This window comes from Pleurodeles waltl, chromosome 6, assembly GCF_031143425.1.
Source record: "Pleurodeles waltl isolate 20211129_DDA chromosome 6, aPleWal1.hap1.20221129, whole genome shotgun sequence".
Lineage (NCBI taxonomy): Eukaryota > Metazoa > Chordata > Amphibia > Caudata > Salamandridae > Pleurodeles > Pleurodeles waltl.
In genome coordinates this window covers 1556520880-1556545409 of record NC_090445.1, presented here as the reverse complement: position 1 = coordinate 1556545409, position 24530 = coordinate 1556520880, and the positions used below count along the sequence as shown (strand labels likewise).

The following is a 24530-nucleotide window of genomic DNA, read 5'->3' as shown; positions in this document are numbered from 1 at the left end:
TAGATTTGCGCAGCTGGGGCTTGTTCTAGCTAAGAGGGGCATTGTGATCCGATGCGCGAGCCCGGCCCCTCCGGTACAGGAGACATGATTGAACGACCTCATTGAGTGGGCATCTGCAGAGGAAGTCACCGTAGTAAGACGCGTATGGACGAGCATGCTGAACGCGATCTTGAACTCTGGTGTGGCATGATTGAAAGTCTACATGGGGAGCCTGTGGGGGAGGACGGATACCCTTCAGCGGATGATCACTAGGTAGAGGGATATGGGTGCTCTCATAGCCTATTGGGCGGTGAAGTGGTAGTGTGTGATAATTGATTATTTGTTTATGAGTGATAAGCCTCCCCACCTTCCCCTTGTCGACTTCATTACATGGCCTTGGTTTCCTCTTCTCATTGTTCAATCAGCTTAGGTAGTCACAGCCTGGGTTTGGCTACCCATTTAGGGACTGCTGCCTAGATATTGTTGACTGGTCTGGTGGTGCTCAACAGCAGTTCTTTCCCCCCATTTGTATCTAGTAAAATATATTACAATATTGCATTTTAGTTGTTGTACTTTGAATATACTGTGCAATGTATTGCCGTGAGCTGGATAGCCCACCACCACAATATGCCACTGTTATGTAGACACGCCGAAAATCTGTATAAGTATTATTGTACTACCTGGCCATGTACATGAATACTCTGAACAAGTCTGCAAATGACTAACTAGACTTAGGCCAATGTTATAACTTTTGGAGCAAGATATGGTGCGGGGTTCTGGTACAAGGCTCTTCATATGGCATAAATGTATGTACACTGTGATACTTGCATAAATAAAATTGGGGAAAAAAAGTGAATCCCAAATACAGGACCCCTGACGCAGAACACCATCAGGGGGCGGGATAGAAGAATTCCTCCAGGAGTGAAGAACATTCACTTCCGACAAACGAGTACTCAGTATCATGCAACATGGTTATTGGATAGAGTTCCTAACACAAACCAAGAGACTATACTCTGTATAATCCCTGATTCGAAAACCAGACCTGACATTGATGCCTGTTATGGAACTTTGATTTGTGAACAAGTTCTTCAAGACCCAAAAGTTCAAGAAGACCACACTTGAAGTCCTCCCATTCTTAAAGCAAGAGGACTACGTGGCAATCATAGACCTCTAGGATTCCTACCTACATGCAACGATGAGCAGCAGACACAAGGAATAGCACAGGTTTGTGGTAGACAAGTTACATTATTCTTTCAGGGTGCTTTCCTTTGGGAAACACTGACACAAAGACTGTTTTCCAAATACTTTTCTGTGGTGGCAGTGCTCTTGAGAAGCCATGGAATACACGTGTACACTACACAGGTTAGGATTCTCCTTCAACTTAAGATAAATCATTCCCTGGCACTGAGAGAGAGAATGTGGTTTTAGGAGCAACACTAAAGCAGAGGAGAGCAAAGGCGGCTTTGATACAAAAGAGGATATTGGCATTAACTCATCAAACTCAGCTCTACCAGAGAGAACAGCCTCTGACAGTGAGGACAGAATTGAAGATGATGGGCATAAAGGTCCTGTGCATATCTCTAATCCCTCATGCCTTCCATGTCAGTTAAAAAATAAATATTAATCTGAAGGGAAGAAGAGAGATTTCTAAAAGCTACAGTTCCAGGGAACACGCAGACGTCAAGACGGCTCAAGATCTAAAAGGGACAACCAGTTCATCATCAGAGCTGTCAGTCAAAAACTATCCTCAGAAAGAAGTAGCCCACTGCAGCCTTTCAAAGGACTCCAGTCTCCCTATACAGTGACCCTGTCATCCTACTACTGTCTAGTAGCCTTATAAGAAGGATCATTTCTAACAATCTCTTGGTGTGGCAGAGAACAGCGGAGCGATTGCTACCTTATGTTGCTCATAATGGTTGCAAAATAATTTTCAGTTTGCCATTCAGATTCCTTCAAAGGGTTTAAATCCTTTGTTTCAGTTAAAAAGTACCATCCACTCCCATTACGTTGTAATAAAAATGATGGCATCAATTAGTAGTTACGACCTGCCCATGCCCTAAAGGCGGCGAGAAAGTTGGGTAAAAGGTAGAAATACAGGATGTTAGTGTTCCTTAGAACCCAGAAGCAAGTAATTAAACGGGAATTGTTGCTTTTATCATTATCAGCTCTACGAAATACCAGTCTGTCAAATGCCAGAGCTTTACAAAAACAATTAAATAAATTAGAATATAATAAAAGAATTAGAAGCATGCCGTGGGGTTCATGTTTTTGTAATATTTTATCATCAGGTATTCACCTGACTAACCATTACACGTCTCAGTGAAAATTCCAATCCGAAGCAGACAACAAGCTTCAAAATCTGATTTAAACATATGTGCATATCCCATTCATCTCAATCATAACTGTATATTCTTAACATCACTAACCCATGTCACCTTCTACCAACCCCTCCCCAAGTTCCTTGTACTCGATGTCCATCTCCCTTCTACTTAGTTGGAGACTAATTGCAATTACTAGCCACTCCGTTATTGTTTCCATGGAGTTAACTAATGATGAAGTTTATGAGAGTTAGGATAATACCTCTCCAGCGGCATTCACCTAGCAGGACCAGTAAAAAGACTTTAACCAAATCTTATTGTGCTGAAGGCCCTTGCCTGGAGTGTCAAATGTAAACTCTTTCCAAACTTAGTTATTGACTCAGGTCTTAGTATGATGTGGCGGCTACTGTGTCGTACATTCAGAAGACTTAACCTAGAGGAGTTTTATATTGAATCAAACATTTTCAGCGCCGTATTTTTAAAATTGCACCAGGATGTCTATGGCCATGAAGGGAACGCTACTGCGTGCCGTGTATACATTTTTCCTGGTGCACAAAGAATTTTAAACTGTTCTTCACCCTATCTAGAAATATGCATTTATAGCCAAACCTTTCTCATTTTTGCATTCTGCACTCTTTGGAAAGTTTGAAGTTCACTCCTCTGGCCATTTAAATGGTGTATAATTTTACATAAGTGAATGATACTGTGACATTTTGAAGAAATCACATTTTTGTTTTTTCCTTCCAGCCACTCAGATCAGTCAAGCACTGTTTAGCTTGTACAGGATTTGGTGTCATATGCAGATTGTGATGGCGACGTGTGCAGGATGTATTAGCTTGTGCAAAATGAGACAGCTCGTACAGTACATGGCTCCCAATATAGATTTGCGCCCCTCCTGCCGTACCCCAGGCTTGTACAGGAGGGGGTAGCTCATGTAGATTGCCCTGGCCCTTGCGCAGTGTACCATCTGCTGCAAAATGCAACAGCCACTGCTGCCCTTTGCCTTAGGTGAACATTATGGCACTGAGAATTAGCTAAAAGATACAGTGATATCATACCCTCCTAGAGTCGTTTTTGAAATCAAGACTGTGGCCTGATTTTTATTTGTGACCTTTAAGTGTTGTGCTTGGCTTCTCGTTTTGCCTTCTCTGCTGATGACCACCTGTGTTTTCTTGGTGATGTTCTAATTCTTTGAATCTGATATTACCTTCTTCCATTTCATTGCTAAGTGTACCATTAACTCACCTTTCCATTTCTTTCCAGGGCATTCGTTGACGCAGTTTGTCCGGCATTGTGCAGACCACTTCTTGAATAGTGAGCATAAGGAGATCAGGATTGAGGCTGCTAGGACGTGCTCCCGTTTGCTTACACCATCCATTCACCTCATCAGTGGACATGGTCATGTGGTCAGTCAGACTGCAGTGCAAGTGGTGGCTGATGTGCTCAGCAAATTGCTGGTGGTTGGAATAACTGATCCAGGTAAGAGAGGCTCTGAGCTGTTTCAAATATTTGAAGGTTTGTAGCTCATGAGTCTAATACAACTGTTGCAAGGGAACAATCTCTCAGTAGTGAGGTGTGGCTGCTCGCTAGTATAAACACTGTGATAGTTTGTGGGAGATTGTGACATCACTGCATTTAAACCTGGCTGAATTCAGTGTGTGGTACTTTTGTCATTCATTGGTGTTTCCTTATCATTTCCAACCCTTGTTTATTTCTATCTCATTAGAAACCTATAGCATGTAGCAACCTTTTGTTGTATTAAAACTCCATTGTAAGTGAGGGTAGGAGAGCATAGCTGTGGCATCTGTCAGGCACTGAAAAAAAGAGCCTTAACATTGCAGGCATCTCTGTCATATAGAAAGAGTAATAACATAGAGGTTAATGCAAACCAAGCTTAGAAAGCTTTTGGAAGAAAGAAAGCCTCTTCGGTAATTAAGAGATCGAGCGCGCTTGGCATAAAGGACACTCTTTGCACAAGCCAGTCGAAGGTCACCTTTAATCTGTGCTTCTGAATGAACCTTCCTGCGTGTTGTAGGAGCCAGCTGCAGGTGACCTAAGGAATTGTGCTAGGAATCTTTTAACGGTCATGCAACATGTGAATAACCATATCTCCCTCCAGCCATTTCTTTGTCTCGTGACATAAAAAACCTTTTGTGGCTGTACTAAAACTACCAATTTTAAATTGAGTAATGATTTATGTTTCTGAAATAGAGTTACCGCACACCTGAGGTCAGCTTTCCTGAACCAGCTAGTTGTCTAGCCGATGATAGAGAGACGTATACACACCCAAAGATGTCATGATACTTGAAAGAGCTGGAATCCCATATTTTTGCCATAGAGATTAGGACTTCTCACTTTTTCCTCTGAATGAGCTACAAAGGGGTGTGAGCACCATGTATAAGCCAAACAAATGCATGAAATAAAATATATTTCATGTAAGCATTCATACTCTCAACAATGAAACCAAAAGATGGTCCATGTTATCTTATCATCCATGGTCACCACAGATCCCCGATATTGGCCAAGATTTCACTGTGTCATTTGAAACCAAACAGACCAGTAAGGATGGGTATCTAGTGTCTGAGAGGTATGCTACTGCAATGCCAAGTTTTAAATATTGTTCTATAAAAATAAATGGCTAGAATATCCAAAACTTCAGTATTTTGAATGTAAGCATTTATAGATAAGTACAGATATACTTTACTTAACTCCTCATATGTGTACCTTGAGAATGTACGTATCTTCAGGTTATGTTGACCTAAACTTAAGAATGCAATCTGTACTTGCCTCTTATTGCTGTAACTTCATAATATTTAGGTAGTTGATTTTCTAGCTTTGAATCAGAATTTGAATAAGCACGAAAGGTTTTGACTATTGTCAGTGATGCATTTTGCACTGAATAGAGGTATTTTCAAGGAGGGCTGGTAGGAAAATATAAACCACTGTGGTGGTGGGACACTACCGACAGGAGAGGTGCTCACAATTGTCTTGATGGGATATTATCTAGGAGAGAGTGACTGGTAAATGCTTATCTGCAGAATGTTAAGAGATGTTAGAGGTTGTACATTTACGAATAGGCCCACCACAGGAAATGCGAATGTCGGACACACCCTGTTGATGTTGTGAATAAAGATATCCCTCTTTGCAGATCCTGATATCCGGTACTGTGTGCTGGCTTCGCTGGATGAACGCTTTGACACTCACCTAGCACAGGCAGAAAACCTACAGGCACTTTTTGTGGCCCTCAACGATGAGGTGTTTGAGATCCGAGAGCTGGCTATCTGTACCATTGGGCGGCTCAGTAGCATGAACCCTGCCTTCGTCATGCCATTCCTGCGCAAGATGTTAATACAGGTATAGATAGTAGAGCATGAAAAAAATTATTTTACATTTGTGACTATGCCTTCTGTTCATGTTTTTTAAACGGATAAGTGTGCAATCTCATGGGGTTGGGAGATGCTAACATTGACGCAGGTAGAGTACATCAGTTTGCCTTTTCCTTGTGTGGCTGCTGGGACGGTATGGCTCCGTGGATGTCTTTTATTTCCCTGCAGTAGAATGTGGATGTCAGGCTGTTTCTGGTAGCTGGATATTTTTATGACTGCTTAAGCCACCACAGCTTATTGGATGTCTGTGACTGCATCAGTCTTCAGCTGGTGTCAGTGAATGTGTGACAGACTGTGAGTTAAGGTTAAGGATCTGAGGCTGTTTATTGTCTGTTGTTAAATGGCTGCTCTTGGCTGCCAGTCTTTCTATGGCTTCTGTGGGCTTACAAGATGAGGGGATCTGTTTGTCTTTTAGATGGTCCTTGGGGCCTTCTGTGGCTTAAGGCTGTAGTCTGTGGCCGCAAGGTTTTCTGTTTTACGCTTTCCATTAGTAACTTTTGCTTGGTATAAGGCTGTCTGTGAAGGCCATTTATTATGTTTTAACACATTATCGGTGTTTGTTTAGCACATTGTTGTATATTTGTACCTTTAACAGTCTGCATTTACTTTTAATGCTTCTATCTAGGTTGGAGTCAGTTAGCGGTGATGCGTTATCAGTTATTGAGTTGTGGCTCGCATCTTGGCACAATAACAATATCTTGTTCATTGAATGATTTGGTGATGGAGACACGTGGCTGAAGAGAATTATAAATGGTTTATGTACCTTCTAGTTTGGTAGGCACGCCCATTGCCAAGCAGATAACATTATTTAGGGCAGTACATGTGGCTGTATAAAATGGGTAGCTGGTTCTCTGGTTCATGGTTTTCTATGCCTTTGTGAGGCACGTGATATTCTGTCCATTGTGTTTCTTGTGTTTTGAAATTCAGATGCCACCAGAGAGGAGACTGAGATTAGAGTCTGTATAATGTGTTGGATTGAAATGTAGTGGGTGTGTGGTGTTCTGACAAAAATATGTTGTGTTTCAGAGCTATTGTAGCAAGTAGTTCTGTTAATGGCATGTATGTATGTATGAATGTGGTAACTCTATAGCACGAATCTAGCCAAAAGGCAGCAGAGTGCTGTACAGGGCCAAAGGCAAGCATATAATGTCCATGGGTCATAAGAGAGGAAGCTGGTTTGTGGATGGTTAATGCATTGTAATAATTGTAAAGAAATGGCTCCCTGTTGCAGTTACCCCCCACGTTTTGCCTGATACTGATGCTGACTTGACTGAGAAGTGTGCTGGGACCCTGCTAACCAGGCCCCAGCACCAGTGTTCTTTCACCTAAAATGTACCATTGTCTCCACAATTGGCACAACCCTGGCACCCAGGTAAGTCCCTTGTAACTGGTACCCCTGGTACCAAGGGCCCTGATGCCAGGGAAGGTCTCTAAGGGCTGCAGCATGTCTTATGCCACCATAGGGACCCCTCACTCAGCACAGACACACTGCTTGCCAGCTTGTGTGTGCTGGTGGGGAGAAAATGACTAAATCGACATGGCACTCCCCTCAGGGTGCCATGCCAACCTCACACTGCCTATGGCATAGATAAGTCACCCCTCTAGCAGGCCTTACAGCCCTAAGGCAGGGTGCACTATACCACAGGTGAGGGCATAGGTGCATGAGCACTATGCCCCTACAGTGTCTAAACAAAACCTTAGACATTGTAAGTGCAGGGTAGCCATAACAGTATATGGTCTGGGAGTCTGTCAAAAACGAACTCCACAGCTCCATAATGGCTATACTGAATACTGGGAAGTTTGGTATCAAACTTCTCAGAATAATAAACCCACACTAATGCCAGTGTTGGATTTATTAAAAATGCACACATAGGACATCTTAGAGATACCCCCTGTATTTTACACAATTGTTCAGTGCAGGACTGACTGGTCTGTGCCAGCCTGCTGCTGAGAGACAAGTTTCTGGCCCCATGTGGTGAGAGCCTTTGTGCTCTCTGAGGACAGAAACAAAGCCTGCTCTGGGTGGAGGTGCTTCACACCTCCCCCCTGTAGGAACTTTAACTCCTAGCAGTGAGCCTCAAAGGCTCAGGCTTCGTATTACAATGCCCCAGGGCACTCCAGCTAGTGGAGATGCCCGCCCCCTGGACCCAGCCCCCACTTTTGGCGGCAAGTCCAGGAGAGATAATGAGAAAAACAAGGAGGAGTCACTGGCCAGTCAGGACAGCCCCTAAGGTGTCCTGAGCTGAGGTGACTCTGACTTTTAGAAATCCACCTTCTTGCAGATGGAGGATTCCCCCAATAGGATTAGGGATGTGCCCCCCTCCCCTCAGGGAGGAGGCACAACGAGGGTGTAGCCACCCTCAGGGCTAGTAGCTATTGGCTACTAACCCCCCAGACCTAAACACACCCTTAAATTTAGTATTTAAGGGCTCCCCAGAACCTAGGAAACTAGATTCCTGCAACCTAAGAAGAAGAGGACTGCTAAGCTGAAAAACCCTGCAGAGAAGACGGAGACACCAACTGTTTTGGCCCCAGCTCTACCGGCCTGTCTCCCCACTTCTAAAGACACTGCTCCAGCGACGCTCTCCCCAGGGACCAGCGACCTCTGAATCCCCAGAGGACTGCCCTGCTCTAGAAGGACCAAGAACTCCCGAGGACAGCGGCCCTGTTCACCAAAGACTGCAACTTTGAAACAACTTGCGTTTCCCGCCGGAAGCGTGAGACTTGACACTCTGCACCCGACGCCCCCGGCTCCACTTGTGGAAAACAATCACTTCAGGGAGGACTCCCTGGCGACTGCGTGACCGTGAGTAGCCAGACGCCTGCAGAGGGAATCCCGAGGCTCCCCCTGACCGCGACTGCCTGCTCCTCAGATCCCGACGCCTGGTAAAGACTCTGCACCCGCAGCCCCCAGGACCTGAAGGATCCGAACTCCAGGGCAGGAGTGACCCCCCCAGGAGGCCCTCTCCCTTGCCCAGGTGGTGGCTACCCTGAGGAGCCCCCCCCCCCCCTTGCCTGCCTGCATCGCTGAAGAGACCTCTTGGTCTCCCATTGAAATCTATTACAAACCCGACGCTTGTTTGCACACTACACCCGGCCGCCCCCGTGCCGCTGAGGGTGTACTTTCTGTGTGGACTTGTGTCCCCCCCGGTGCCCTACAAAACCCCCCTGGTCTGCCCTCCGAAGATGCGGGTACTTACCTGCTGGCAGACTGGAACCGGGGCACCCCCTTCTCCATTGAAGCCTATGCGTTTTGGGCACCACTTTGGCCTCTGCACCTGACCGGCCCTGAGCTGCTGGTGTGGTAACTTTGGGGTTGCTCTGAACCCCCAACGGTGGGCTACCTTGGACCCAAACTTGAACCCCGTAGGTGGTTTACTTACCTGCAAAAACTAACAAACTCTTACTCCCCCCAGGAACTGTTGAAAATTGCACTGTCTAGTTATAAAATAGCTATATCTGATTTATGTGAAAACTGTATATGCTATTTTGGTAATTCAAAGTTCCTAAAGTACCTACCTGCAATACCTTTCATTTGAAGTATTACATGTAAATCTTGAGCCTGTGGTTCTTAAAATAAACTAAGAAAATATATTTTTCTATACAAAAACCTCTTGGCCTGGAATTGTCTCTGAGTGTGTGTTCCTCATTCATTGCCTGTGTGTGTACAACAAATGCTTAATACTACTCCTTTGATAAGCCTACTGCTCGACCACACTACCACAAAATAGAGCATTAGTATTATCTCTTTTTGCCACTATCTTACCTCTAAGGGGAACCCTTGGACTCTGTGCCTACTATTCCTTACTTTGAAATAGTGCATACAGAGCCAACTTCCTACAATAATCTATTTCACAGCCTATTTATGATGTGTTGATTTTTTTTAAACGTTCTGTTTAATGTGTTTTCCAGCTTTAAACTAAGGAACAATCGTTGTGGTATCTTTCTGTGCAATGAATGTAGAGTGTTACATTTGGTTACTGTGGTACATTTGTAGTGTGTTGAATGAAGTTGTTCTGTAAATTCAAATGCCTATATTTAGCAGCATGAGAGTGTGTTAATGCCTCTGTGTTTTAGTGGTGGCTGCACAGAGCATCTGTGGCTATTTGTTGCTTCAGAGCTCCTGGTCTGTGATTAACTTTTGTGACTGCAAAGGCCATATTTGGCTTTTCTGAATACTTTTTGGAAAGAGGTCAAATGTCAGATGTTTTGCTTGACCTTTCTTCCTGTCTCTGACTTTGATTGATTCGGTCACTTTCTGATCCTGTTTTAGTTTTTTTAATTGTGGGTGGACATATATTCTGACCATCCTTGTCTGTGGGATGGTAAATCACCACATGACACTCTAACTTTGATAGTGTTATCATGCCATGCGCTGCCTCTCTACTGCTGCAAATTCTTTCTTGGGTGGTAATGACAACATTTATAAAGTCTGTGTTCCTCTGCAGATCCTAACAGAGTTGGAGCACAGCGGTGTTGGCAGGAACAAAGAGCAGAGTGCACGAATGCTGGGGCACCTGGTCTCCAATGCCCCTCGCCTTATTCGACCATATATGGAGCCTATCCTCAAGGTGACGTATGCATCCTGTGGCATTGACATTGTGCTTGTGCTAAGATTTGTTCTTCAATCGATAAGGTATCTTCCAGGCACATGGTTACTCCTCCGGTCTCTCACTCTGATCCTCACAGGTGTTGTCTCACTCCCTCTTTCTACTCCCTGCAGGCCCAGACTCAGTTCTCCTCAATGCTCTTTGAGGGCAGTGACTCTCACTACCCTTCTTCGCTCTTCCCAGGCACTAAATCTCCCTCTTCTCCTCATTGCTATTCCGTTGATGCTTACTCGTCCTCTTTTTGCTCTTCCTACTTCTGGCTTTCGCCTTCTCTGCTACTCTCTGCATGCTGCTCACAGGCACTGATTCTCACTCTGCCCACCTCAACTTGCAGGTGTGGACTGTCATTCCACTGTAAGAGTCTGATTATCTTTTGCGCACACACTGACTCGCATCTCATCTCTTCATAGGTCCTAAATCTAATTTAGCTCCTTGTATGAAATGACTCGCTTGTTCCCTTTTGGATGCTATTAGATGCGCACTCTTATTCTACCTCCCTGCTCCTCCTGGGGATTGAACTGTTCTCTTTCCTTCTCTAACTATCACAGGCATATCTCACCATTTCCAGATTTTCTCTGTGCAAAACCCCTCCATTTAATCCCATCTTAATTATTCATGTTCACTGAGACTCACTGCTACCCTTTTTTCTTTTGCTTCTGGCCGCTGCAGCTCCCCCATCTATATTCATCATTATCTCCTCTCTCACATCTTAAATCTAACTGCTCCCTTTTGCTCTTAGTGGGTGCTGTCTCACCCCCCTGACATTGATTCTCCATCCAACCCACTCTGCTTCTCACAGAGACCTGTCCGTACCACATCCTTTTTCTATTCTTATTGGCTGTTTAGTTTGCCGCCTCCTCCTCTGTTTGCTATTCACAGGCCTTAAGGCTGCCTCTTGCTTGCTGCTCCTCACAGGCACTAACTTGTCTTCCTTTCTGTGCTCTCAGGCGCTGATCCTTAAATTGAAAGACCCAGACCCTAATCCAGGGGTGGTGACTGGAGTCCTGGCTACAATCGGGGAGCTAGCACAGGTAAGTGTACCCTTGATGAAATAGGATTATTTCAGTCTTTTTTGTGTCCTCAGATCTCAGTGGCCCTGGATTTGATAGGATTAGTCACTGTTCCACAGGCAGGAATATCCATGATGAACATAGTGTTGCAGGACAGTGCAAACTTTTTTAAAGTGGGGTACTGTGAAGAGACTTGTTCTGTTTCCCGAAGAATCAGTGGGGAGTTCACTCACAGAAGTGAGACACAATACTACATGAAAGCCTTTGTTTCAAGGAGATGACACAGCAGACTGAACTTGATAAATTCCAGTAATCTTTTCTTTTGGGGGACTGGTTGGAAGAGCTCTCAGTTAGTTGGTGGTGTTTTCTGGTAAGCTCTGCATCTTACACAACAGTGATTGTATATGTAGAGAAGTCTCAATTTAAGCTGAGTGTTTTGGCTAGTTTTAGGTAACCCGTATTGCCTGGAGAAGTTTGGTGTGTGTTGGTTGGATTATTGTCTTAATAAACATGTTTACTTAGTAATTTCTTACTGGAGAGGTGTGGTGGTTCATGTGAACTCCTGGTCTTAAGTCTGCACAATGACTGCTTCTGCTCAGTGGACATACAAGTTGCAAACTCCTATATTACAGTGTGTTAACATGGAATATTGTGCCTGCAGTTTATAATAGAACAGCAGCATCTCTGTTCAGCAGACTGCTGGTCCTCATGGTGAGCTTTTGCCCTCTCCAAACGTTCTGCTGCTATCCTTATTTGACCCATCTTTCCAGTTTGAGAAGAGCTCCATTTCAGGTCCTGGCATCCAGGCTTGCACTTGTTCTTCTGACGCTGTTCAATCTTTTGTTTATCTTGAACTTGACATATTCCTTTCTGGTTTTATTCAAGACTATCCAATGCTTAGATCTTTTAATGGTGGTGTATTTGTGTGGGGCTTGCTTTACACAGATTGGTTAGGCAAATACACCTCTCTCCCTGTGGTGCACCCTAATATTAAGCCATATTAGGCTGCATGTGTGACCCACACAGTTCTAACTTGTGGAGCACTGGGACCACTAGTCCAAGTCTTTTCAATTCTACCTATCTCTTTTACAATCATTGAGATGGTGATCTCAGGCTTCAGATGTTTAGTGGTTTTGCCTCTTACCCTTTCTGAACGGCAAAAATCTTACTAACAAGATTTTTCTTACCATTCATTTGTCAAGGCCCAAATGCATTCATCTACGGAGGTATTGCTAGAGAGCCGACACAGTAAATGAGAGGAATGTAATCAGAAAAATGTAATAAACTCACTCACCAGGTGCAGGGGCGGCTCCTCCGCTAAGGCAGAGGAGCGTTGCCAAACTGAATTGGGGGAATGGTAAAATAAAATGATAATAACACTATATTATTATCATTTTATTTTTTCTGGGAGAAGGGATGGGCGGGGCTGGCGGGAGGGGGCTGGAGGAAGGCTATGTGCACCCAAAGTGTGCATGTCTGTTTAGCTGGCTGTGTTAGACCAGCCAAACAGACGTGCACTTTGCATAATCCCAGCCCGGCTGTATTGCACAGCCGAGTGGAGAACATGCCCGGGCTTCCACTCCCAGTCTGAGCGGTGAAGCAGGCCGTTCAGACCAATCATGACACTGCTATCATGCTGGTGACAGCGGTGTCGTGATTGGCTGATAGCCTGTGTGCAGCCGGGAAGAGGACGGAGGAGAGATTAATGTGTCTCCCCCACGGGTAAGCATGTTTTTATTTTTCACTCCTCCCCCAAGCCCACCCCATCCCGGCCCCGTAGCCAAGTGGCTAGGGTATGCCCAGGCATCGGTCCCTTTTTCACTGCACCACTTGGATTCAAGCTTGCCAGGCTGATGAGAAGTAATACCCCGAAACTGGTCAGAGGATGCTTGTTTCCCACCTAGAGAGGACCTGACTTTATGGTTCGGGCTGGACTGTTCCCATGGGGAGCAGGGTTAAGACTGATTTGCATGTGACTGGGTCCAAACTTGGGTGAGGTGGCGAGCCAAATGACGATGAATTAAACCCAGATCTGTGACTGGAGGTGAGTGTTTGAAATGTTTCAACACTCCGTAAGGAATCTGCAACTAGAATATGTCTCCCAGATAAATCGTTACTGAAGCTAAGTAACTTGTTCATTAGACCACCCACTCTAATCTTGGCACAAAGTACCAGTCTTTGTAAGTGGGACTATTGGGATTTATACTTTTACCATTTATAATATGGGGACATAATTTAATTACCTGGTGTGTCAGGAGCATGGATTATGTTATATTGAGTTATAATGTGACGGTATATGCTTTGACATGTTCAGTTCCATTGTTACAAGATCTCACATCTCATTTATGAGTAACATATGAAGTTAATCAAGACATGTAGGGGTCAAATTGTTTTTGCCAGAGTGCCCTCTCTTTCCTTTGCACTTTGCCCTAATGATTCAGCTAATCTGTTGCTTGTAAAGTTGATGGCGAGCAAGGGCCTAGCTCTTACCGGCAAGAACGCGATCTGCTGGTATACAAGAAGGTTCATATAGAGCCAACTCTGATTCTTCTTTATTATATAAGACGGTCTAGTGTCCTGCCGAAAGGCAAATTGTATTAAATAGTGTTTATTTCTTCTAGAGGCTTGGTTGTTTCAAACAAATACAGTTTTTGGTAGTACTGAAAAACTTTTACCATGCAGATTGGAGCCATTCGCTCTTGTTTTCTGAAGGGATTGCTCTGTTACCAGTTTATTGTTTGCTGGTGCAAGGGAGCACTCTGTGTTTCCTGCAGATGGTTGGTTAAATCTGTTTATTACCTGTAGGCTTTGCTGGGAAGTAAGCATCTTCTTTATCTCTCTCTTATTCTCTTCTGAGTGAAGGATTTGGTGGGCACATTCTTTATTCTCTAAGTTTTTTGCTGATGCTTGCCGTCCTCAACTATTTCTATAGATGATTATGAATCTTTTTATGCCTACAGCATGTATTTCTTGGTGAGCATGAGCACTCACATATAATAGAGGTGTTTGCTAGTATAATCAGGCTCCATTACATGCATTTGTTTTTTGGTTTTGCTAAAGACCCCTCTTTGTTACCCGCATATCTTTGGTACAGGCTGTCTGTGTCACCTGTAGGTGTTTGCTGACTTGGGGTGGATGTTGAGTCACTGCTCTTTGTTACCTGCTAGTAGTTGCTGATTTTGAGAGCAGTCTGCATTTGCTTCGGTTTATTCATTTAAGAGACATTTTGCTGTAATGTGTAGATGTTATTTAGAAGCTCTGTGTGTTAGATGCGTTTCTTACCCAGTGTTGACGGATGTCTGTGTCCTAACAATGCTTACTTCATTTAAGGGAGACCTCTGTGTAACTTGTGAATTTTCTAGTTTCAGAAGTGACTTTCGCAGTGCAGGATTCTTACTCTTCTCTTAATTCCCTGTTTTCTTTCAGGTCAGTGGTCTTGAAATGAGGAAGTGGATGGACGAGCTGTTCCCCATTATCATGGACATGCTGCAAGACTCCTCACTTCTTGCCAAACGACAGGTAAGTGCCTTGCACGTACATCTTTAACTTTCTATGCCTGCTACATGTACACAGTGTTTATGTCTGCATTATGAAGCCTATTCTAATCGAGATTCAGCAGTACACATGAGGTTGTGGCCCAATCAAAATTACACGTTTTGCAGGAAAACCTGCACCCTTGGATTTTCCTCTTCACATTTTGTTAGGAAAATATGGTGTAATTTGTACACGGATAAAAGTGATTTAAATGAGTGAAAAGATTCAGAAGTTGGTATACATAATATTAATTTTGTGCTTCTAATGCATTATCAACTCCAAAACTTGTGATTAGAGGGGAATTTTGCACCTGGTATTTCCTGAGTGTGTGATTTCTGAACTGAAATCTGGGGCAATCTTCATGAGACATTTAGTACTGTCTTAAGTCATCTTTGGTATTGGGGTTGTATTGCACTACAGATAAACAAATTAGTTTCTTACCCAGTGTTGACGGATGTCTGTGTCCTAACAATGCTTACTTCATTTAAGGGAGACCTCTGTGTAACTTGTGAATTTTCTAGTTTCAGAAGTGACTTTCGCAGTGCAGGATGTGCTTAGTGAGAAAGAATGTTTACTTTGATGGGTAGGCTTACAACGCACTTGTAATACAGCAGAAGGGACATCCGCCACGTTTGTTACAAAGTGTCCCATCTGCCAAATACCAAATAATGTCCATAGTCATATTGGCTTCCTTTTGATAATATCCTGAAGTAATGCAAACATGTGGTGTGCAAATGCATTTTTAATCTAACATGACATCCTTCTAGATCCCATACACTTTAGTGATGCATTGCAGTTTCAGCCCCTATTTGCAAACTATGTGCACATCTTTCTACATACTACTTCTCAAACTTATCATTTATTAAAACAAAACAAAAAAAAAATGGTTCAGTGATTCTCAATCACTGACATTAACATGCTTATTAGTTTTGGGTCCTCTCTATCAGCTGTCCATCTTGGGAAACGGTAAGCACTTGCCTCTCCTTGCAGGACAGCACCCATGTGCACTGCGACTCTTGCAGCTGCTAAGGCTTGTTTTTTCCTCCTCCAAGGGATCTTCAAGCTCAGTGTAGCCCCGGCTGCCAGCACTCTTCCCTGCAAAATACAGCCTCCTGCCTGCTGCTCCAGCGATGTGGGACTCCTCTCCTGATGTGCTGATTGGGCCTCACTTCAACTCCTGTGCCTGCCGCCTCTGGGTCGCCTGTGGGGGGCTGCCTCCTCTTCCTGTGACTCTCCCATCTGCTGAAGTTCACCTCAGACTCCCTTCCTTGGGTCGAGTCCCCTGGGCATTGCTGGTCCTCTTCAGCCTTGCCAAATCTTCTTCGACTCTTGCATTTGCTAAGGTTTGTTGGTGGTTTTCCAGCATCACTGACTGACTGCATCACGACCGCCGATGTGGGGCATCACTTAAATCACTTCTGTAACTCCTCTTCTGCTCCTTTGCTGCACTGCTGACTTTCTTGATACCCTGGCGACCTGGTCCTGCATCCACAGAAGGGTGAGCAGTGGCTCCTGCCACAGCCGGACACTCCAACTCGAACTAGACTTAGTCCTCTTCTTTTGAAGATCCTGTTCCGTCAGGATCCACCTATGGTTTCTTACAGTCTTGTCTGGGTTTTACACATTCCTTTTCCAAAGTTCTCCTGTGGGTTTGGGTAATAACCATGGACTTACCTCTTCTCTTCTGGTCGCTGGGGGGCACCCTAGTACTCACCTTTTGGGGCTACTAGTTCCTCGTGTGTTTACTTACCTCCTATTGGAGTATTGCCTATTCAGTATTTTAGTATTTGTGTTACTATATTAAAGTACCTTTATTTTTGTAACACGGTGTGGTTCTTTCATGTGTGTAAGTGCTGTGTGACTGTAGTGTTTTTGCATAAGCTTTGCATGTTGCCTGGATAAGTCTTGGCTGCTCATCCACAGCTACCTCTTGAGAGCCTTGGCTTCTTAGACACTGTCTACACCTCACTAATAGGGGACACCTGGACCTGGTATAAGGTGATAACAGCATAGGTGCTCACCACACACAAGGCCAGCTTCCTACAGCTTGCCTCATCCAGGAAGTGTAACTTGTCTCCCTGTGTCACAGCAAGCTCACACGCTCATCTTATAAAGACATCTAGCTGCAGATTCCGTACCTGTGAATTCTCCCCAGACGTGAGACCCGTTCTTGAAGATTCTTCGTTAGCATTATTCCTGCACGTTGGTAGATGGCGTCTCCGCGTCGGTGGCGTCCGCACTGGAAATGACATTGCGGTACCTATATAGATGCCACCCAGGCGTGCCGACATCAGTTCTTTTCCATGGCCGCCAGCACTGATCCAAGAGAAGAGCTACCCCTCAGATGTTTTTTGGCTAAACTTTTTCAACTTTTTGTCGACTATTTTTGAGGTTTGCGTACTGGTGTTTTGAGGATATCATCACGCAAGATGGTTTTTAAGCCCTGTGGATCCTGCCATCGGACAGTGTTGGTGACGGAGCCGCAACTAGTCTGTTTGTGGTGTTAGGAGCGTGATCACCACCCGAAGTGGTGCTCCGAACGCTAGGCTGTGCATCCAAAGTCTTTGAGGGAGCGCTTCCTAAAGCTGATGGCGACCCGGCATGCTACTCCACGCAGGTCGGGGTCCCAGTTTAGGGCAAAGTCCAGGAACCGGTCGCAGAGTCCGAAGTCGTCATCGTCGTCCCACTCCAGGTCCTCAGTATGATCGGGTAAGTTGAGGCACCAGGAGAAAAGCAAGAAGTCGCACTGGACAAAAAGCAACCTCCTGAAAGCTTGCGGGCTCACTCCACCAGAGCTAAAGCTGTGACCACTGCGTTAACATACAGAGTTGGGGTCCTGGACATTCGCCAGGTGCAGGGCTCGAAAAATCTACTCGACCACTCGCTGTGATGAGTTTGTTTTTTTATGAGGTCGAGCTATTTTTAGATTTCACTCGACCGTTCTAGTGAGTTGACAAAGAAGAGGTGTCCTATTCAGTCAGAAACTGAATTAGCAATTAAGATGCCTTTAAATCTTATTCTTGTCACATTTGCTCTGAGTTCCGAGACAGAAGTCAAAAGTCAGTTTGTCTTTTTGCAGTGCAAATACTTTTCCTTGTGACTGCAGAGTTCCAGGATTTTGTAAGGTGAACTGTCTGACCTATGTGAAATGAAAGGCTTTTGGTATCAGGTTTTTCTTAACACACATTCATATAACTAAGTTAACTTTACAAACATTTAAAAATATATTTCAGTAGCTGTGAAAACCATTTTATCTACTTCTCTGTGATGAAAATAATATTTTAATAGAATGAAAAAAAAGTCAGAACACTTTGATGCAATGATAAGTGTTTTCTGAAACCCAATTTTCACAGATTACTGTTAATAACTGTAGGAGGTTGGCTCTGTATGTACTATTTCAAAGTAAGGAATAGTATGCACAGAGTCCAAGGGTTCCCCTTAGAGGTAAGATAGTGGCAAAAAGAGATAATACTAATGCTCTATTTTGTGGTAGTGTGGTCGAGCAGTAGGCTTATCAAAGGAGTAGTGTTAAGCATTTGTTGTACAGACACACAGGCAATAAATGAGGAACACACACTCAGAGACAATTCCAGGCCAATAGGTTTTTGTATAGAAAAATATTTTCTTAGTTTATTTTAAGAACCACAGGTTCAAATTCTACATGTAATACTTTGCATGAAAGGTATTGCACGTAAGTACTTTAGGAACTTTGAATAATCACAATAGCATATATACTTTTCAAATAAAACACATATAGCTATTTTAAAACTAGACAGTGCAATTTTCACAGTTCCTAGGGGAGGTAAGTAATTGTTAGTTCTTGCAGGTAAGTAAACCACCTACGGGGTTCAAGTTTGGGTCCAAGGTAGCCCACCGTTGGGGGTTCAGAGCAACCCCAAAGTTACCACACCAGCAGCTCAGGGCCGGTCAGGTGCAGAGTTCAAAGTTGTGCCCAAAACGCATAGGCTTCAATGGAGAAGGGGGTGCCCCGGTTCCAGTCTGCCAGCAGGTAAGTACCCGCGTCTTCGGAGGGCAGACCAGGGGGGTTTTGTAGGGCACCGGGGGGACACAAGTTAGCACAGAAAGTACACCCTCAGCAGCACGGGGGCGGCCGAGTGCAGTGTGCAAACACACGTCGGGTTTCCAATGAAAATCAATGGGAGACCAAGGGGTCTCTTCAGCGATGCAGGCAGGCAAGGGGGGGCTCCTTGGGGTAGCCACCACCTGGGCAAGGGAGAGGGCCTCCTGGGGGTCACTCCTGCAATGGAGTTCCGATCTTTCAGGTCCTGGGGGCTGCGGGTGCAGAGTCTTTACCAGGCGTCGGGATCTGGGAGTCAGGGAGTCGCGGTCAGGGGGAGCCTCGGGATTCCCTCTGCAGGCGTCGCTGTGGGGGCTCGGGGGGGGGGGGCAACTCTGGCTACTCACGGTCTCGTAGTCGCTGGGGAGTCCGCCCTGAAGTGTTGTTTCTCCACAAGTCGAGCCGGGGGCGTCGGGTGCAGAGTTGCAAGTCTCACACTTCTGGCAGGAAACGCAGTTGTCTTGAAGTTGCTTCTTTGGAAACAAAGTTGCAGTCTTTGGTGAAGAGGGCCGCTGTTCTCGGGAGTTCCTTGGTCCTTCTAGAGCAGGGCAGTCCTCTGAGGATTCAGAGGTCGCTGGTCCTGGGGAAAGCGTCGCTGGAGCAGTGAGACAGGCCGGTAGAGCTGGGGCCAAAGCAGTTGGTGTCTCCGTCTTCTCTGCAGGGTTTTTCAGCTCAGCAGTTCTCTTCTTCTTAGGTTGCAGGAATCTGAGTTCCTAGGTTCAGGGGAGCACCTAAATACAGAATTTAGGGGTGTGTTTAGGTCAGGGAGGCCAGTAGCCAATGGCTACTAGCCCTGAGGGTGGCTGCACCCTCTTTGTGCCTCCTCCCAAGGGGAGGGGGTCACATTCCTATCCCTATTGGGGGGATCCTCCATCTGCAAGATGGAGGATTCCTAAAAGTCAGAGTCACTTCAGCTCAGGTTGCCTTAGGGGCTGTCCTGACTGGTCAGTGACTCCTCCTTGTTTTTCTCATTATCTCCTCCGGCCTTGCCGCCAAAAGTGGGGCCGTGGCCGGAGGGGGTGGGCAACTCCACTAGCTGGAATGCCCTGTGTTGCTGTAACAAAGGGGGTGAGCCTTTGGGGCTCACCGCCAGGTGTTACAGTCCTGCAAGGGGAAGGTGATAAGCATCTCCACCCAGTACAGGCTTTGTTACTAGCCACAGAGTGACAAAGGCACTCTCCCCATGTGGCCAGCAACATGTCTCGAGTGTGGCAGGCTGCTAAAACCAGTCAGCCTACACGGGTAGTTGGTTAAGGTTTCAAGGGGCACCTCTAAGGTGCCCTCTGGGGTGTATTTTACAATAAAATGTACACTGGCATCAGTGTGCATTTATTGTGCTGAGAAGTTTGATACCAAACTTCCCAGTTTTCAGTGTAGCCATTATGGTGCTGTGGAGTTCGTGTTTGACAGACTCCCAGACCATATACTCTTATGGCTACCCTGCACTTACAATGTCTATGGTTTGGCTTAGACACTGTAGGGGCACAGTGCTCATGCACTGGTGTCCTCACCTATGGTATAGTGCACCCTGCCTTAGGGATGTAAGGCCTGCTAGAGGGGTGACTTATCTATACTGCATAGGCAGTGTGAGGTTGGCATGGCACCCTGAGGGGAGTGCCGTGTCGACTTACTCGTTTTGTCCTCACCAGCACACACAAGCTGGCAAGCAGTGTGTCTCTGCTGAGTGAGGGGTCCCCAGGGTGGCATAAGATATGCTGCAGCCCTTAGAGACCTTCCCTGGCATCAGGGCCCTTGGTACTAGGGATACAGTTACAAGGGACTTACCTGGATGCCAGGGTGTGCCAATTGTGTAAACAAAAGTACAGGTTAGGGAAAGAACACTGGTGCTGGGGCCTGGTTAGCAGGCCTCAGCACACTTTCAAATCAAAACATAGCATCAGCAAAGGCAAAAAGTCAGGGGGTAATCATGCCAAGGAGGCATTTCCTTACTATAACTATAGTTTTATCAGTAAACTGCAAGTTAGTGGAAGGTTTTTAGACACTTCTTGAAAATGTACTGTCTGTAAAGGACAGTGCACTACCACATCATGCTTTACTAATATATTTATTAAAAGTGAGTGTTTAAACATAAACAGAGAAACACTCTTGCCCTTATGGCAAAGCTGTTAGTAAACTAAGAGGCAAGTCACGCATGGATCATGTGTACCCTATATATGGGGTAGATATATTATACATGTAGCAAACGTTTAGTGTATTTAATTAAACAAAAGAGGATTTTTTTACAAAAGGAATGCTGAACTCACATATTTGAGGTGCACTCATGTGAGAATGAAGAAAAATGCAACTGTAAAATACAATATTTGCACGGGATCACATAATTTGAGATCCGTTTCCAGGTCAAGTACATTACAGTTAAGTTGGATAGATTATTCAAGCTACTCAACCTTCGGGTCTAGTAACATTTTAATGATTTTTCGAGGCCTGAGACGGCAACTTGGCTAGCTCTGCACACATTTATCAAACAATACTACCTGGATAGTCAAATACGAAGGGATGGGCACTTTGCCTGTTTGGTCCTGCAGGACTTTCTTGTTTGAAATTGGTTTCCACATCCAGCTCAGGAGATGGTTTTGCTTGAGTATCTATTCACAGGTAAGGAATTTGCAGCTAGAAGTCTCTATCAGATGGACAAGTTACTTACCTTTACTAACGCCTTGTCTGGTAGAGACTATATCTAGCTGCAGATTTCTTACTGACCCACCTATCCTCCCTGCTCTTCAAACAGATTTCTAAGGGCAGGGACTTCCTTTTCAGGGCTCTAGTTTTTACACACCAGTAGTCAGTGTTCTTCATGGCTCCGTGCTTTTGGCATGGAAAGTTGTGAAAAGTAACTGGCGCCGGTGCATTTGAGTGGGGCCTACATAAGTTCTGAGATGTAATTTCTGGCTATGCGACGCCGACGGTACTGCTCATGAAAATATTTCCGGATCCAGATTCCCCTCTGGGTCATGAAACCTGTTGTTTCTTCAGTGTTGTTATCCAAGTCTAACATAAAATCATCATCAGCCTCACAGACTGTGACATAGACTGCCCATCCAGCAGGGCCTGACTATTGACTCCTCCATCATCTAGAACTCCTTTGTCGTCAGCCATCTAGTTAATGACACCCTTTGCATTCTGCACATTTAACCAATTCTGTCACATTATTCCCTCTTGTTGTATTTTGCAGGTGGCCCTTTGGACTTTGGGGCAATTGGTTGCCAGCACAGGGTATGTGGTTGAGCCCTACAGAAAGTACCCATCGTTGCTAGAAGTCCTCTTGAACTTCCTGAAGACAGAGCAAAACCAAGGAATACGCAGAGAGGTAATGTTCAGCAAACGTGGTCTTGTCATTCTGTCCATTTTGACTTTACAGCACTCCATCTACCTGCAATGAGCTGCGCTTAACACACCTAGTGATATGACACTTGCAGCTGCATGCGTTCTTTTTTTATTGTAAACTTCCTTGCCCTTAACAGGCAGCATTTTGACACCCTCTTAGAGACATATTTGTTTTCCATTCATCATCTCTAGTTGCTCCTGGCAGCGCTTTGCTCAGTGTTAACAGACTCTATTCGCTGCTGCCTGACAGAGTTTATTTCACTTGCAAGTGCTTACTGAGCTGGACACCTCTCCCCATCACTTACATTAACAGAACACCAGTGGGGTCCTCCACTGGCTACAGAAAACAATAAGTTAGTCTTCACTATAAAACCTTTTATTTTTATCATTTTTAGACTCTTTTGTAAAGGTGTCCTACATTTCCCTATCACCAAAATAAACACTGTGTCCCAAAATGCAGGTCCAGGCCAGGCCTTTTCTGAGAGCAAGCAAGCTAAATGAATGTTGGTATCATTGAGCCTACTCAGTGAGGTGTTGCTTGAGTGACGAAGAACAGCAAGCTAGACGATGAAATAAAATGCCCAATCTAAACTGGGAAAAAGCAGGCTGTTCTTTCCCCTGACCCTGGTTGTTTTCCATTATAAAGATTCCCCCTCATGGCTTATTCTCACTTTTTACAGGCAATCCGGGTGCTGGGGCTGCTGGGAGCCTTGGACCCCTACAAACACAAAGTGAACATTGGAATGATAGACCAGTCCCGTGATGCTTCTGCTGTCAGCCTGTCAGAATCCAAATCGAGTCAGGACTCTGGTAGGTGATTAGTGTGGTGGACAACAATGGGAGTGAGAGGATACAAGAGAGGAGAGAATGAAGAGGGATGAAAGTGAGAGCTGAGAGAGAAACTCTCCTGTCATCACTTTTTGAAGCCAAACAATTCAGTTTGCCAAAGCTTCACTTATAAAGAGACGGACTTCTATCAGACAAATTGAGGTCCGTCCATTGTTGTGGCTTTCTAGGTTGATCATTTTATATGTACGTTTGTTAGTTTTGACTTGTTTGTATGCATCTCTATCTCTCACTCGCTCTTTCTCTCCCCTGTCTACTTGCTTCTCTTGCCATGGCGTCTGTCTGTCTCAGCACTGTACCCCCTTGTGGACTTCTTCATGTGTCTATCAGTGAAGGCCTACCTCATGACTATGGGGATCATTATGACCCTGGCGGTCTCCTTACTGCCACATTATGACTGTGGCAGGTTGCCCTCTACCAACTCGCCACATCTCCACTTGTACTGCCATGGCGGTTGGAGCCGCCGGGCCGGAGATGTGCATCTCCGAACCAGCGGTCCACAGAAGTCCGCTGGCGGTATTCGGAACCGCATTTCCGCCACGATTTCCGCAGCGGCAGGAAGGCTACTGGTGAAAGGGAAATTCTCCGCTGTCACCGGTAGACAACCCACTCCAGAGACAGCGCCCACCACCCCCTCCAGACATAGCGCCAGCATGCAGACACCCACACGTACCCCGCATACACTCATTTACCTACACTTCAATACACGCATTCACTCACACACATTCATACTCGCATTCATTCACGCATCCAAGCACACATGCTCAGACCCATTCAAGCACGCATTCATCACAACACTTATACTCACACTCACCACAAGACCTACACTCGCATTTACCACAGCACTCACACTCTCATACACACACGCATACACACTTGTATGCATACACACTCACTTCAACATTCAGACACGCATACAGCCACACATTCATGCAGACACCACTCACTCACACACAACACCCACCACCCTCCCACCCCCTTTCCCTGTCGGATGATCAACCTACCTGGTCTAGGGAGGAGGTCGTCCAGCAGGTAAAGGGAAGGGGCGCTTCCACCTCCGGCAGCGCCCTGCCAGCAGGACACCGCCAGGCTGTATTAAAGAATAAAAATGCTTTGAAGAGAGATGCATAACACATACATCATTAGATAAAAACCTGATTGGGAAAAGAGTTATGGTTGTGGGAAAGGCTGTGCTGTTAAAAACAGGATTACTTCTATTTTATGAGTTAGTGCTTCCCAGAGTATTTTCTGTGCCTCTTGGACTAGAGATGCTTCAGCAGGATTACACTCAGAAGAAGCCCTTGTTTTGCCAACAAGGTGCAGTTCTCTGCTTTTTATAAGGTAATAGAACGTTGAAGATAATCGTTCTGTGTCCTCAGATGAAACACTTGAATTGATTGGTCCACAGGACAGTGGGCAGTGTTGTT

General features: G+C 45.1%; 1 protein-coding gene across 2 annotated transcripts in view; it reads left to right on the top strand.

Moving 5' to 3' along the window:
- MTOR (mechanistic target of rapamycin kinase) overlaps positions 1-24530 on the top strand; it is a 1113749-nt gene that overhangs the window by 286410 nt on the left and 802809 nt on the right. For both annotated transcript variants that reach the window (XM_069241238.1, XM_069241237.1), the window contains exons 12-18: positions 3561-3776; positions 5446-5651; positions 10132-10254; positions 11241-11324; positions 14730-14822; positions 22106-22240; positions 22938-23067. In XM_069241238.1, coding sequence (XP_069097339.1) covers positions 3561-3776; positions 5446-5651; positions 10132-10254; positions 11241-11324; positions 14730-14822; positions 22106-22240; positions 22938-23067 — 987 coding nt within the window. The remainder of the gene's footprint in view (positions 1-3560; positions 3777-5445; positions 5652-10131; positions 10255-11240; positions 11325-14729; positions 14823-22105; positions 22241-22937; positions 23068-24530) is intronic.